The sequence below is a fragment of the Fonsecaea nubica genome (assembly GCF_001646965.1).
Source record: "Fonsecaea nubica strain CBS 269.64 chromosome Unknown Scaff4, whole genome shotgun sequence".
In the NCBI taxonomy this organism is placed as follows: domain Eukaryota; kingdom Fungi; phylum Ascomycota; class Eurotiomycetes; order Chaetothyriales; family Herpotrichiellaceae; genus Fonsecaea; species Fonsecaea nubica.
In genome coordinates, this window is record NW_019173677.1 from 217,295 (window position 1) to 232,796 (window position 15,502).

The following is a 15,502-nucleotide window of genomic DNA, read 5'->3' on the forward strand; positions in this document are numbered from 1 at the left end:
ACTACCTACATAGGTAGACAGAGGAAGGACGAGGTACAATATGGTGATGTCGTCGTGTCTATACCACCGCATTGGATAAGATGCTTGACTTGGTAAGAACTCCAAAACTGCAACGACACAACACAACAGGACAAGATAGATATATCATGACTACCTACCGTCCTACTTGGTCACCACCTCATTGACCGGCGCGACGGGCCTCCCCGTCCGAAAAAAACTCCGGATATTCTCAAAACACTCCCGCTCGGACTTCATAAACGCCACGTCCGTCAGTCCCCCCATGTGCGGCTGGACCACGACCTTGTCGCTCGCCCAAAAATACGGATTGACGTTGGGTTCGTTGCAGAAGACGTCGAGGCCGGCGCGCGTCAGCTTGCCCGACTCCAGAGCTTGGATCAGGGCCTCCTCGTCTACGATGGCGCCTCGGGCCGTGTTGACCAGGAAGGCGCCTGGTTTCATGGCGGCGAATTCGGCGTGCGAGATGAGATTCGTGGTCGATTCGTTGAGTGGGCAGGAAATGGAGACGATGTCTGACTCGGACAGGAGGTGGTGCAGCGATGAGCAGTATTCAGCATTGTACTCCCTCTCCACGTCCGGGGGGAGTCGATTGCGGTTGTAGTACTTGACTCGGAAGTTGAAGACCGAGGCCTTCTTTGCCGTATACTAGCAATCAGTCTTAGCGTTGACACCCCCAAACTCATCGAGCAGTATCGCCCACCTTTCCAATCGCCCCCATACCCACGATCCCGAGCGTCAACCCTGTTGGATCTCGACTGGGAACAAGGCCCTGCTTCCAATTGCCAGTCCTGGCACTCTTCTCGCTTCGGGTAGTATCTCTCAGCACTGCCAGGGTCAAGAAAATGGCCATATCTGCTGTCGCTTCAGCGACGGCGTCGCGAGTGTTGCAGAACCAGACATTATTCCGCGTCATCCAGTCGACATCAAACTCATTAAAGCCCGCCGAAGCAGAGGTGATGATCTTGCATTGAGGCAACAAGCTGCCTAGAAGACCCTCGTCGAACGGCTCGTAGGGGATGGTGCCCATACGGATGATAAAGGCATCGACCGGACGAGAGCTCGCTATGAATTTCGGGAGGAGATCCTGGGTTTCCTGCCGATTTGTTGCTGGGAGGATCTTTTGCGATTAGAGAGTCGGCCACCATACGCCTCTGAAGACTCGTTACCTCGAAATCGAATTCCCGCTTGAACTCTGCCAGGAATTCATCACCGACATATTTTGGATCTCCGAGAGCCACAACAAGCGGCTTGGTGGTGGCGGCGTTGGACATATCAAAGCCAATTTGGCGGTCTCGTGCGTCTAGCTCTGACTCGACCGATTTCTACCATGATATTGTTTCCATTGTTGTAGACATAAGCTGGACCTACACGCCCTTTGATGTAGCCCATCTCCGAGAACTTTCTCAGCAGTTTCGGGCTTCTCCGGGCACTGAGTCACCAGCTTCAGTAGTTCTGTGCTTCGAGGTAGCAAATGTGTTGAGTTGAGTAATGCTCTGGGCCAATGTCATGCTCAACCAGATCAAGAAGATAGCTTCAAATCATCGTCGGTAGACATTTCCACGTTCTTGAGCGCTCTGGAACCACTACTACCCTCCATGAGAACATTCACAGGTTGTTGACCTGCTTGCAATGTCCTCCATTTCCAACTTCTGACCAATTGGCGATCCATATCAACTCCCTCGATGATGTCGACTACCCACTTGCCAATATTGGGAAGATACTTGAAGGCATGTCCGCTGCCGCCTGTCGCGACCAGCACCGACTCTTGACCAGGCAAGGTGTCGATGAGATAGTGGTTGTCGAAAGAGTCCGTGTACCAACATAGTCGGGTCAACTGGATATCGATCCCTTCCTCGACCATTTCTGGGAGAAACTCTCTGATGAAAGACTTGACGACTGTCAACGCTTGCTTGGGGAGTTGGGTAATCTTCTCAACGGCTGTATATCTTGTGACGGGCACACTGCGCTCCTTGCCGTCTGATTGTATCGTAGGATTGGTATATTTGGTGCCTCTATACCCAATCTTCATGTACCCTCTTTCATCTCGGGGAAAGCCATAGAGACCACCAATGGCCCCATCTCGCATTCTATATGACCAAGACGGGAACCTCTCTGGATCGAACCGTTCGAAAAGAGGTGATTTTGGTGGGATTTTCAACATCACCACTGACCCAGCTGTCGTTTCGCAGATACCGTCGAGGTCTGGGATCAGTGATGGTGTCCACCCACCGCACGCCATAATGACCTTCGATGCAAGGTGTTTTTGGCCGTCTCTCATCCTAATCCCCGCAACTTTTTGTCGATCGTCGTAGCAGAATGCCTCAAAACGACCGGCGTCAGGATGCAGGACGAAGCGAACACCCATCTCCTTTGCCTTGTGCAGGGCGAAACGACACGCTCTATCTGCAATTGCGATCCCGCCGGTCGTGTCTAGAACACCGAGGTAGCTTTTGCCTTTTGATTTGCGTTCAAAGGGATCCATTGCATAGCCAAAGCCTCTCTCAATGGCAATTTCCTCGTGCTGGCTGTCAGTTGTGATGAGCTGTGTGTCGTTAAAGCCCGCTCGCTCCATATTTCTGATGGTTGCTTTCTCAAATTCCGGAAGTTCATCTCGGTCAGTCAACGAGAGATGGCCGTTGTTGATGAAGACCTTATCTGCTCTAGTCATTCCGTCAGGCACGCATCTGCCCGTGCTGATCTGTTGGTTCCACTCCTCCCAGCACTCGATAGCTTCTCTAGAAAGGTCTTGGTATTCTGTTTGTTCGCCATATGCAGACCGGATAATCTTGTTCATGTCGGCAGAAGCAGAATCACAGCCTGAGATGTAGTCATACTTTGTAGTTTCATAGGGCTGTACGTCAAAGACAGTGACGTTGGTATAGCCTCTCGCTGCTAGGTGGAGAGCAGTACTCAGGCCAAACACCCCTGCGCCAACAATGACGATACTGTCTGTCTTTGCCAATGGTCGAGCCATATTTAAGGCTGTGTCGAGTTGGGTGGTATACTGCAGTCCTAGAATCCGTTGTATTTGGAGAGCAATCGAACATCAACTGCTATTGGAGTATACGGAAATTCGAGCAAATGCACTGTGAGTCTTCAGCGTTGTCTAAAACTTATGTAGACAAACACATAATACGTGCTTGGTCTAGAAATTCAGCGTATCAACTATGATGGCACACGTACACCAGCAGACCATTGAGATCGGTACTGTATGTATGTACAGTAGCAGGCTCTGTGCCTTAACACGCAGCCATGTAGCCGCCTCTGTGAGGGTAATGAAACTTGGAGGGAGGGGGGACTTTGTACCCATGCACATACATTTACAGCGAGGGGCTGGTAGTCATCCGATCATGATAGGGTGTAGGCATTGCGTTGTAGCAAAGTACATGTGTACGAGGTACTCGGTGCAAAGATACTCGTGCCTCGTACATTATGCGTGAGTATCTCGCTTTGGCAAAGTCAACAAACTTCTCTTGGCGTATTTGCTGCTTTTGTATGAGGTAGACCACCAGTGGTGCCTACTGCTTCCTTCACCAACACCATGAGCCTGAAGAGCATCAACGTCATTTCTCCCATATAAAATGTGATTAGGGAGCCCAAAGCTCTCCAGCAAGAAAAATGGTTTTCAAAAAAGAGGACAAGTTCCCCGAATTCGAAGATCCCAGAGCATTCGACAAGCAGGATTGTCTCTCGTGCAGGATTCTCGGTATGTGGCTATCAAACAGACTTCACTCCGACCACTACAGAGCACAGACAGCTGACTGATTCCTCCCTTCCAGGCTCAACAGCATTCGTGGCCCTAGGCGGCTACACATACTTCTCGGGGATGCAGCAACTTCGCGCTCGGCAAAAGGTCATCGAACTCAGCAAGTCCAAGTACAAATACGGCTCGCGCCAGCTGGGCATCATATCATTGTCCGCAACGCTCATGGGTTTGGGGATTTACCGCATGTTTATCTAATCGAGCCCGTCTGTCAGTGTTCACAGCCAACAAGCTGGTCCGCATATGTAACAAAGCAAATGGTTTCAGGAGTCAATCAGGATTAGGGGCGAATCTCAACCCCGGAGACTATCTGTCTGTCTAGAGCGCTCAAATGAGCCAAAACATCAATGTACTCTACTGCAACTAAAACTTCGCCATGCTGATGGTCATGTCCTCATAAGAATATACCGTTTCATGCACTAGAGCTGAAAGATGATCATGGCGCCGAAAACACAAACCGGCGTGTGCGGCCAAAGGTCATGAAATCCTTCCCTTCTTGCTGCTCTCGAATCCTTCCCTCGGTCCGATGTTGGAAATGTCAAAAAAGTCGGGTATCTGGAATTTGCGCTTCGTACCAGCTGTGAAAGCAAACTCTCGTGTCGATGATCGTGTTCCGTGTCTTTGATTGCTGCTTCGATGGGGCGTGCGACTTCCTCGGTTGTTTACAAAAGTGGCTCGGCTCGTACTACCTGATGTTGATGAAGAGGCCTGGGGCTCTGGCGCCGCGCCACTGTCCTCATCTGTTTGCATATCGTCATGCGGTGTCGAGGCTGTATTTCCACTAAAGTAAAACATGGGTGTCGTCGTCGGTTGCTCCTGAGACAGAGAAATTTGTGGCTCCTCGGTTTGGGTACCCGACTCTGCCCTTGTAGGTCCAGACTGAGGTAGTATTGAGGTCGAGACGGGTTGTTCCACTGCTGGAGAGATGGCTCGTTGTCTTTGCCCGGGTTCGCTTCTCTCATCGTCGCTTTCGATTTGGTGGTGGTGGGTAGACCCCTCATATCTTTCGGTAGCCCACTGCCTCACCCTCCAGCCCTCACCATCTTGTAGACCGAGATTCTCTTTATCCAGGAAACTGAGTAGATCCTCCAAAGCATCTTGGTACCCAGCTTGGCGACTGGCATTCTGATCTGTGACTGCCGACTTGTAAAGGTTTGTGACGGAGAGCGCAGCGGTTCGAAAGGCTTGGAGGAGTTGTTCGGGGGGTGCAGGTCGAGTTGAGGGGAGTGAGGTGTTGAGAGACCTCATCGAGTCCATGATGAACACTCGAAGAGGCTCTTGCAAAAGACTGAGTGGTGTCGGAGCGATGCCTCGAGTCGATGGTCAAAGACTTGATTACGAGACGATGGAGGAGGGGTTTGTTTTGGTGCCGAGCCTGAAGACAAAAGAATTCCTTCAACCGGCAGAATAGAAAAAGAGTGACAAAGAAGTGGTGAGTCTCAGCCAGATGAGTTCCTCATCTGTTTACAGAGGTAGACAAGCTGCTGCAAGAGGAGTAGTTGTGGTTGGGCAGCTGGAATGAAACAGGACCCGAGAGCAGATGTGAAGTGTCAGTCCCCGTGACACTGTGGCTCGGGTGGATGTGTTGCTCCGATTACGAAAAAATCCAAGTCACGTGGAGATATCAACAAGGCATCTAAGCCGAACCATGGACGTGTTGCGGCCAATCAGAGGCAATCGCAGCGCGTTTGCAGGCATGGTAGAGACGTTCATTCTTCTCTCCACACCCTCCCTCCATGTCTTTTTATTCTTGTCAATTCCTCTGTTTGACAACTCTCCCTCTGCCTGCACGACACGTTGCCATCGCGCTTTGCTCTGCTTCGCGCCACCCCAGGATTCTTCCTGTTTCCACCAGCAGAAGTCGCGTCAGAACTATTTACATTCACTGAACTATAACTATTCCCTCCGCCACGGCCGCGGCGGCCACACCCCTCAACCCTGTCCACCATGGCTCCTTCAAAGCCACAACAGCCCGACTCAGAAACCTCGTCTGTAGCAGACACTCCAATGACCGACGGTCCTGACTACATACGCCCCCATAGACCGTCCTTTGGTCACCTCAATCGCCCCGTTGACGATACCCCCGACTACACCGATTCCGATACAAATCCCAACACCACCGCCTCCAGCGTGGCTGGAGACATTCCACTGGCCGATGGTCGCAAGAAGCGCTCGGAAGCATTCCAGCTCCGGAAAAGCATTCTGGGAAAGAAACATGGCCAATTGGACGAGTCCAAGGAAGACGATACCCTGCGGAGATTCAGGTACTTGCTAGGCCTGACTGACCTCTTCCGACACTTCATTGATGCGAGTCCGAATCCCAAGATCAGAGAAGTTCTGCAACAGATCGATCAAGAAAATGCTGAAGAGGAGGCAAAGGCCAGAAAGGTCGTGTCCCGCAAAGGCGGCGCAGCCGGTGCAGCCAAGCGAAAGACCGAACAGGAGGAGGATGCTGAACTCCTCAGAGATGAGAAGCGCGGCACGGCTTCCCAGACTGTCTTCAGAGACTCGCCGGCCTTTATCAAGGGTGGCGAGATGCGTGACTATCAGGTTGCAGGTCTCAATTGGCTCATTTCTCTCCACGAGAACGGTATTAGTGGTATCCTCGCAGATGAGATGGGTCTTGGTAAGACACTGCAGACAATCTCCTTCCTCGGGTACTTGCGACACATCTGTGGCATAAAAGGTCCACATCTCATCACAGTCCCCAAGTCCACACTCGACAATTGGCGTCGAGAATTCGAGAAATGGACCCCTGACGTCGATGTCTTGGTCCTACAGGGCGCAAAAGAAGACCGCCATGCCTTGATCAATGAACGTTTAATTGATGAGAAATTCGATGTATGCATTACAAGTTATGAGATGATCCTTCGAGAAAAGTCTCACCTGAAGAAATTTGCGTGGGAATACATCATTGTCGACGAAGCCCATCGAATTAAAAACGAAGAGTCCTCACTTGCACAGATCATCCGAATGTTTAGCTCGCGAAACAGACTATTGATTACCGGCACTCCCCTCCAGAACAATCTGCACGAACTGTGGGCCCTCCTCAATTTCTTGCTGCCTGACGTATTTGGCGATTCTGAGGCATTCGATTCCTGGTTCTCTAGCCAGAATGAAGACCAAGATACAGTGGTTCAACAGCTCCATCGTGTTTTGCGACCGTTCCTGCTTCGGAGAGTGAAGAGCGATGTTGAGAAGAGCCTGCTGCCGAAGAAAGAGGTGAACCTCTACGTCGGCATGTCCGAGATGCAGGTGAAATGGTACAAAAAGATTTTGGAGAAGGACATTGACGCCGTCAACGGTGCAGGAGGCAAGCGAGAATCAAAGACGAGACTTTTGAACATTGTCATGCAACTGCGAAAATGCTGCAACCATCCCTATCTTTTCGAAGGTGCTGAACCGGGTCCTCCCTACACCACGGATGAGCATCTCGTCTTCAACTCTGGTAAGATGATCATCCTGGACAAAATCCTGAAGCGAATGAAGGATGAGGGAAGCCGAGTCTTGATATTCTCCCAGATGAGCAGAGTGCTCGACATTCTCGAAGACTACTGCGTGTTCCGAGGCCATCAGTACTGTCGTATTGACGGTGGAACCGCACATGAGGATCGAATTGCCGCCATCGACGAGTACAACAAACCAGGCTCGGAGAAGTTTGTCTTCCTTCTCACTACCCGAGCTGGCGGGTTGGGCATCAATCTGACCTCGGCCAACATTGTTATTCTCTACGACAGCGATTGGAATCCGCAAGCAGATTTGCAGGCAATGGACCGAGCACACCGTATTGGTCAGACTAAGCAAGTGGTGGTGTTCCGGTTTGTAACGGAAAACGCCATTGAAGAAAAGGTGCTTGAGAGAGCTGCTCAAAAGTTACGTCTGGACCAGCTTGTCATTCAGCAAGGGCGTGCGCAGCAGCAAGTCAAGCAGGCTGCCTCAAAGGATGAGCTGTTGACTATGATTCAACATGGCGCGGAGAAAGTATTCGAGACAAAGGGCACCACAGGAGAACTTGACGACATTGACGAGATTCTGCGACGTGGTGAAGCTCGAACTGCGGAACTGAGCGCCAAATATGAGAAACTCGGGATCGACGACCTCCAGAAGTTTTCCTCTGAGAATGCCTACGAGTGGAATGGTGAAGATTTCACCAACCGCAAAAAAGACATCAGCTTGCACTGGATCAATCCTAGCAAACGTGAACGAAAGGAACAGTCGTACTCGATGGACAAGTACTACAAGCAGGCTTTGTCGACGGGTGGACGACCGGCTGACACCAAACCCAAGATTCCACGCGCACCAAAACAGGTCGTCGTGCACGATTGGCAATTCTTCCCTCCAGGTCTACAAGAACTCCAGGAAAAGGAGACGGCCTATTATCACAAAGAAATCGGTTTCAAGGTGCCCCTCACCGATGGTACCGAAGAAGACCTGAGCGACCGGGAGGCTGATCAGCGGCTAGCTCAGAATGAGATAGACAACGCGGAGCCGCTGACCGAGGAAGAGAAACAACTCAAGGCAGAGATGCAGGAGCATGGGTTCGGCAACTGGAATCGGCGTGATTTCCAACAATTCATCAACGGGTCTGCCAAATTTGGCCGAACGAACTATGAAGGAATTGCGACCGAAGTCGACAGCAAGGAACCAGACGAGGTCGAAAAGTACGCCAAAGTCTTCTGGAAGAGATACACGGAAATCGCCGAGTTCGACAAGTATATCAAGAACATTGAGGCCGGGGAAGAAAAGCTGCGAAAGACTGAACGGCAACGAAAGATGCTGCGGAAGAAGATGGAGATGTACCGAGTGCCGCTGCAACAGCTGAAGATCAACTATACGGTTTCGACGACCAACAAGAAGGTCTATACAGAGGAAGAAGACCGCTTCCTCCTGGTCATGCTTGACAAATACGGTGTGGACGGGGAAGGGTTGTATGAGAGAATCCGTGATGAGATCCGGGAATCGCCGCTGTTCCGGTTCGATTGGTTTTTCCTCAGCAGAACGCCTGTGGAAATTGGTCGACGTTGTACCACATTGCTTAATACCGTCTCCAGAGAGTTTGGAGAAACCGAAGAGAAGCTCACAAATGGGCACGCTCCTGGGAAAGGACGAGGTCGTGACCGGGACGACGAGGAAGACGAGGAGAATGACAGTGAAGCTCCTCCTGTCAAGAAGAAGGCGAAGAATGGTATTGTGGTATGTACAAGATGATTACACCTGCCATGCTCCGACTAACAATTGTTCAGAACAAGCAGGTCAAGGCTGTCAAATCTGGTCGTGGTAGCAAAGCGACTTCTCCGTCAACCTCTCGAGCACAAAGTGTCTCATCGACGACGCCAACAGCCACCAAGTCGAAGGGGAAGAAGAAATAAAGGGCACATGACCAGTATTCTTAAATTAACCAGTTTTACTTTTTCTGTGGTTATGACGGCAACGTTTGATCAGGACGCTACGGGGTTTCGGCTACTTGATATGAAACAGTGCATCACAGGTATCTCTACCATGCAAGGGGTGTTGATAGAGTGACGCGGGATCAAAACATTGGCTGGGATTTGGTCAAGTTATGCGAAGACGAGGGTGGGAGGATACCTCTGACTGTCTGTTTGTCTGTGTTACGATTCCGGCATGAGCATTGCGCGTCTTCTTGCATCAACCATGCACATGGTGTGGGAGCGAGCATATGTCTTTCGACGTTTGAGGGGTGGGAACAATCAAAGGCAGAGCATACAGCTGTACCACGGTATATCATGATACGTGGGTGTGCGATGTGTACATTAGCGCAGAGCAAGACGAATGACCTGGAAAAGAAGAGACGAGAATCGTTATGTTGAGAAGTATTCCATCCCTGTTCCATGTTCCCTGTGTCCCGTCTCCCGTTCCCTGTTCCCTAGACTTCTTCTGGTTCAAGGCCAGGCAGCTAGAAGGCAGGCTGATGAGTTGGATGGATGGGTTGAACACATACACGCATAACATATGCGCCCCTTACGTTATGGTTCACATTGTGGCGGTGAATACGAGATACGAGAGCGACTCAAATGCCTCGAACAGTCCATGTCTGAGTATGTATATGTAGACGAAGGTGACGAAGACGATGATAGATTTCGAACAAAGGAAAAAAGGGACGCAATTTTCTCCATTTGTTTTTTCTTTTTCTTTCCGTTCTGCAGTCTTGCTCTCCCGCCCTCGCCACGGAGGATTCTCTCAGACCTTACACCAACCCGGCCGGTCACTCCACACGCGAGGCCATACCTGGCTACTTCCTATCTTCCTATCGTCCTACCTACCTTGGGTTCCTTGGGTATCTCTACCCCCATCTCCGATATCGACTTCAAAAGGATACCGATAACTAAGAAGAGAGAAAGAACAAACCATGTCTCCCCTCACGCTCAAAACCCTCTCGGCCCTGCGCGTGCTCATCGGGGCAACGTGCCTCCTCGTCCCGCGCCCCGCCGGCACGCTCTTCGGCATCCCCCTCGCGCCGGGGCCGGAAGGCGTGCTCCTCGGCCGCATGGTCGGGGTCAGGGACGTCGTGTTGGGGGCGTACCTCTGGAAGAGGGTAAGGGGGTTGGAACAGGAGCAGCAGCAGCAGCATGAAGATGGTGAGGTCGGTTCGATGGCGAAGAGTGGTGCCCCTGTGGCTGCTGGAGCGGGGGAGGAGCGGCTGACCAGGACGCCATTGCTGTTCAATAATAAGGTTAATTCGTCTGTGGTGGGGGGTGTGGATGTCAGTAAGGATGGGAATACATCGCTGTCGTCAGGAGTTGGCACGGGCCTCGAGCAGGGCCATGGTCACGGCATTGGCGGTGGTCTAGCTGCCCTTCGACTGGCCGAGAGGGAATCTGCCCTGCACTCGGCCGTGTGGCTCGGCCTGGTCGTCGACACGATCGACGTCGCCAGCGTGCTCGTCGGCTCTCTAGGCGGCGGCGATCCACTCTCCGACCTCGCAAAGGTGACCGTCGGTGGCGGCGGCTTGGTCTTTGCCCTGATTGCGGGACAGCATCTGCTGGCGCATCAACGAGGCTGAGCTCGGCGACACTGAAAGCTGGAGAGGGTGGCACGAAAGACCTGGTGCATGTCAAGTAGAAGAGCGCGAAGAGGGGAGAGTCATGGCTTGAGAATGTCAAAGTTGGGGTTGGGTAAATGTGTCTGTCCACAGAGTTAATCGGGAAAATGAGCTTCTCTCCAGAAAGGAGTGGTGCAATGCAGAATACCGCCGCCGGTTCTGCTTCCACTTCTTGTTGTGTCTCTTGTACTTGGTACACAATCGCCGCCTAGTTCACGAGGACAGCCTGACCATAGGGATTCTTGGCCACCTTGTCGTTGCTCTTCCCCTCGGGGTCTCCCCTGCTCATCCGTCCTCGACTTGTTCGGTAGACGCCCCGGCTGGCATCCACGATAGGGTTGATCCAAACCTTCTCGCCTCCCTTTTCGGCTGCCTCGACTGGTCGCGTCGTCATTCCTAGCCCCGTCGGGTGGTAGTTGATATAGATACCCTCCCAGCCCTGACGTTCGGGGAGAGCAAAGATTTCGTGCATGATGCCGACGTGCTTGTGCTTTGACACGGTGTCGTTCCACCAGTTCCAGGCCTCACGATGGACCGGCGACAGCGCAAAATCGTGAATGTCCTCGATCGAGCGCCAGTAGGAAATGGTGGCGAGTTCATTGCTTGTGGATCGTTCGCCCCCATTGATCCAAGTCGACATGCCCATGACTGAAGAGAGTCAGTGGACAAAACACACGCGTGCGGAAAGGAGAAAGCAAGCCACTCACAGCCACTTTCTTCTCGGGTGTCCTCCAGTTGTACAAGCATGTCCCGAAACCGATCGGCTACTTCCTTGTAACCTGACACATAAAACAGTCAGCTCCCGCTGATATCAGACAAAAGAACTTATGCTCACCGTCAGCAAATAAGCCCATTGGTGAATTGCTCCTTGCTCCGAGAATCATGACTGCGCGTGGGCCATTGTCGCCAGGGTTGCCGTGAACCACCTCTGTCTCTCCCTCGGAAGGATATCCCACGCTCCATTTGCCGTCAATGACGCCCTCGGCCCAGACGTTCTTCTTGAGACCAAAGTGCATCAAGAAAGCGTCGACAATGTTCCAACCCAAGACGAGCAGAACAGGGAAGGCGAGATAAGATCGAGGAAAGATGAAAGAGAGAAGGATCTGAATAGCGCCGCCCAACAGGAGCCAAGTTTTTATGGTGAAATTGTCCTTGAGAAGCTATAGTGGCGAGGACTGGTTAGTTCCAGTACCGTGAGAGAGTACCTCGTACTCTGTATAGAAATATACGTACAGCAATGTCAGATCCAGAAAAGGGGCCGAAGCCGGTCTTCTTGCCAGATCCAATATTTCCTGCAATGGAGTACTGGGATCGAGGCCTTTGGCTGGAAGCTGGAAACAGTGTTTTGATACCCATGGCGGTTGAGGCTTGTTCAACAGCTGTGACGGTGGGAATCGCTTCAAGTGTGTAGTCAGGTTGTTGCAAGGAGAGTCGGCTGAGTACAGATAGAAGGGGCCAGCCTTAGCTTATATGGTTGTGAGATGGCCATTGTACTACCTGGCCTATTTACTCAGTCGAACCGTGTGTTGCTTTGTATGGCGGCGGGAGGGCTGGTCTGCTCGGTTCACCGATAATATCTAAGAAACGGGAAGTGGGTAGCCTGGTGGCTCTATGAATGGGACTCGGGGGCCTGAGGCCACAGGCAATGCATCGTGTCCAACCAGGTTGGGCATTTAGTCAGATTGGGCAACCGCTTCAATCCCCAGTTGTACTGGCGTGTATGTGGCTGGCTTCTTTGGCGGAGAGGCTACGGGCGTCGCATGGCAGGCATATTCTAAGCGCAACTTCATCGATAAATGTTTCCCGGATGTGCGGGCTTGGAAGTCTAGAGCTATGCCTGTTCGTACAGGGATTAAGCTGAAGTGTTGAGCAGGGATACACCATTCTCAACCAGGCCTCTTCCCGCCAGTCATGCCACAGGTATAGACTGCAGGGCTGAAGTGAAGGTTGTCGTTCATCGATTTTGACGCCACGATGGCACTGATATCCCGTTTCATGCTAGCATAAGCAGGCTGCCAGTTCAGCTCGCTTGGAGGAGATGCCGTACGAGTAGATTAGACGTTCCGGACCCTGAGCTGCGACATTAGACTGACTCAACACTTTCCCGATTTGAACTGCATCCTAGCAGCGGCCAACAGCAGAACTAGGCTTGTCAGGTTGCATCTGCGCTCCTTGCTGGATTGGATGTTGCAAAGTAGTCCCTCTGGTGGTGATACAGAGAAGGGGGGAAAAAGCAATGTTGGGGGTGCGTCGTTGCGCCCGATAGATACGACGAGGGGTTGTCAGTTGTGATGATGGTTAAAGTGGCAAGGGATTTGGCGGCGCAGTTGAGAACAAGGCATCAAATGCCCACCATGCGTCGGGCTGCGACTTGATGCATCTTCCCCCTCAATATGAGCGTCACTATTGACGCGCTCTACGTCTTTGATGATCACAAGTAGGCTGCGTGCTTCTAGTTCACTCTGGTAAACCACTTTGCTGACCTTTTGCAAGCAACTGCGTCCTCGAACACGTCTATGGAGGTCGTCCACCATCCGCACAGGCCCTCATCGCCGGTTTGACTGCGAGAACTGGACCTCGACCATCAGTCCTTCAACTCTCCGACTTTGCCCCGCCAACCACAGCATACTCGATATCTCCTTCTACCTTTCAGCTGATTGCAGTATCTGGCAAAGATGCACAGTCGTTGGCCATCCTTGATTTCCTTCAACGGGTCCTCGATGTCTTCGAGGACTTTCTCGGGAGCCCCCTCCTGACCACGAAGATCGAAGACAACTATGAGATTGTCGCCCAGTTATTGAGTGAGATGTGTGATGGAGGCATAATATGTAACACCGAACCCAATGCGCTGAGAGAGTCGGTAGAAGTGTCTTCAGTGCTGGGAAAGTTGTTCACACATGTGGGACTGCCTGGGTACGTTCTGGACCGTGTTTCGCAAAGATCGGTGGTACTGATTCTCGTAGGGCTTCGCCTGCCCTTGGACCGTCGAGCAGCTTCTCCTCAAGCCTACGTAGGACGGCTTCGCCTCCTGTAGGACCGGCAATTCCGTGGCGCAAGTCAAATGTCAGACACACCTCTAATGAGCTCTATGTCGATATCATTGAGAGCTTGTCAGTCATATTTGCCCCTTCGGGTCGCCCCATATCAGCGCGCTCACATGGGTCGATCGCCTTCACTGCCAAAATATCCGGGGTACCCGATTTGCTTTTGGTATTAACCGCCCCTGGAGGCACCAGCAGTGCCAAAACCGCGGGAATTGTGCGTACTATGCAACTACCAGTTTTCCACCCCTGTGTCCGCTTAGCGAGATGGAAAGAACACCCCGGAGAGTTGTCGTTTGTCCCACCAGACGGTCGTTTCATGCTTGCAGGTTATGAGACAGACCTGATGCCGTCCTCCCTCGACAGCGACCAACCTCCTAGCAAAAGTGACAAGTTGTTCCTACCGGCCACTGTAGATCTGCGAGGCGGACTTGGTGGTTCCGGGTCCGACTTTGAGGCCAAACTGACCCTAACTAACAACTTCCCCGGGGTTGCTTCAACGACCAAACCGAGCGCCTCCCGGACAAGCTCAGGCCCGATATCTTCTCTATCGTTTGGCGGATCTAGTGTTGGCAGCTCTAGTGCCCCTACCCTGGAAGCGGTGATGGTCACAATACCATTTCCATCAGATGTGCGAAGTGTCACTGAACTGAAGGCTTCAAGAGGCGAGGCTACGTTTAATGCGTTCGACAAGGTGGTCGAATGGAAAGTTCCTACGAAAGATGGAGCATCGATCAACGGAACGGCGACATTGACGGGCACAGTTGCAGGAGCTTTCAACGCGCAAAATGACCTAGACGAAGAGGCACAAGCCGCCGAAATCGGGAAACAGAACACTATGGCAGGATACTACCACGAAGATGTGGTTACCAATCATAGCTCGACACCTGACCCATCAGGCAACGGCAAATCCAAGAGGACACAAGCAACTAAAGCACTAATGCCACGTTCAATCTCGGTCTCGTTCAGCGTTAAAGGATGGTTACCGAGTGGGATCAAAGTCGACAGCTTGGTGGTCGATGTGAAGAAATCCAAGGGACTGGGTGACGGCGTTCGACCTTACAAAGGCGTCAAGTACCTTACAGTCAGTAGGCAGGGAGTCGAGAGGAGAGTGGAATGAGACATGCTTATGAAAACGTTGAAGAAAGATGAAATACAGTGCCTTTGCAATGATGTTGCTTATTGGTATCGAGCATGTACCCCGTGGATAGAGGCCATGATGACAAAAAGGCAGGTAGGTAGCTCATAAGGAATATCTGGTTACAGCAAGACAATTGTCAGGAGCTCGAGTATTTTTTGGTTTCCCCCTTTCGCCCACCATGCACCCCGTTACCGTACCCTTTCCCTTCCATGCCTGTCTTGTCCATCCGCGCATGCCATGCATGTATGCGTGTGTTTGTTGTGTCCGATGAACCCCCTTTGCCAATGATCATGCATGCATGCATGCAGTAAGTAATAGGAAAGGCCCCACAAGAAATTCTCCAGAAACGCCACGCCTGAATCGTTGTTGGTGGGAAAAAAGCAGAGAAAGCGGTGCTTTGTCGTCAAATAAAACAGAGGATAATTAAAAGGAGATATTTCGTTCAATCGTCATCCGGATGGTTTCGTTGTTATTGTTGT

General features: G+C 51.7%; 7 protein-coding genes across 7 annotated transcripts; 3 read left to right on the plus strand and 4 right to left on the minus strand.

Moving 5' to 3' along the window:
• Positions 1-162: 162 nt before the first annotated feature.
• On the minus strand, positions 163-1,289 carry AYO20_01005 (hypothetical protein; the record flags this gene model as incomplete). Its single annotated transcript, XM_022639312.1, has 3 exons — positions 163-663; positions 719-1,135; positions 1,185-1,289. 3 exons carry the CDS (start codon positions 1,287-1,289, stop codon positions 163-165), a joined length of 1,023 nt encoding a protein of 340 aa, XP_022504620.1.
• Positions 1,290-1,537: 248 nt separating this feature from the next.
• AYO20_01006 (hypothetical protein) lies at positions 1,538-2,992 on the minus strand (the record flags this gene model as incomplete). The annotated part of the gene is made up of 1 exon (XM_022639313.1): positions 1,538-2,992. The coding sequence occupies one exon, from the start codon at positions 2,990-2,992 to the stop codon at positions 1,538-1,540; it is 1,455 nt and encodes a 484-aa protein (XP_022504621.1).
• A 1,266-nt stretch (positions 2,993-4,258) lies between these two features.
• On the minus strand, positions 4,259-5,038 carry AYO20_01007 (hypothetical protein; the record flags this gene model as incomplete). Its single annotated transcript, XM_022639314.1, has 1 exon — positions 4,259-5,038. The coding sequence occupies one exon, from the start codon at positions 5,036-5,038 to the stop codon at positions 4,259-4,261; it is 780 nt and encodes a 259-aa protein (XP_022504622.1).
• Positions 5,039-5,728: 690 nt separating this feature from the next.
• On the plus strand, positions 5,729-9,150 carry AYO20_01008 (hypothetical protein; the record flags this gene model as incomplete). Its single annotated transcript, XM_022639315.1, has 2 exons — positions 5,729-8,974; positions 9,025-9,150. The coding sequence occupies 2 exons, from the start codon at positions 5,729-5,731 to the stop codon at positions 9,148-9,150; spliced, it is 3,372 nt and encodes a 1,123-aa protein (XP_022504623.1).
• A 998-nt stretch (positions 9,151-10,148) lies between these two features.
• On the plus strand, positions 10,149-10,802 carry AYO20_01009 (hypothetical protein; the record flags this gene model as incomplete). The annotated part of the gene is made up of 1 exon (XM_022639316.1): positions 10,149-10,802. The coding sequence occupies one exon, from the start codon at positions 10,149-10,151 to the stop codon at positions 10,800-10,802; it is 654 nt and encodes a 217-aa protein (XP_022504624.1).
• Positions 10,803-11,049: 247 nt separating this feature from the next.
• Positions 11,050-12,197, minus strand: AYO20_01010 (hypothetical protein; the record flags this gene model as incomplete). The annotated part of the gene is made up of 4 exons (XM_022639317.1): positions 11,050-11,489; positions 11,549-11,620; positions 11,677-12,001; positions 12,075-12,197. The coding sequence occupies 4 exons, from the start codon at positions 12,195-12,197 to the stop codon at positions 11,050-11,052; spliced, it is 960 nt and encodes a 319-aa protein (XP_022504625.1).
• A 1,037-nt stretch (positions 12,198-13,234) lies between these two features.
• AYO20_01011 (hypothetical protein) lies at positions 13,235-15,002 on the plus strand (the record flags this gene model as incomplete). The annotated part of the gene is made up of 3 exons (XM_022639318.1): positions 13,235-13,278; positions 13,335-13,754; positions 13,805-15,002. The coding sequence occupies 3 exons, from the start codon at positions 13,235-13,237 to the stop codon at positions 15,000-15,002; spliced, it is 1,662 nt and encodes a 553-aa protein (XP_022504626.1).
• Between the last annotated feature and the right edge of the window lie 500 nt (positions 15,003-15,502).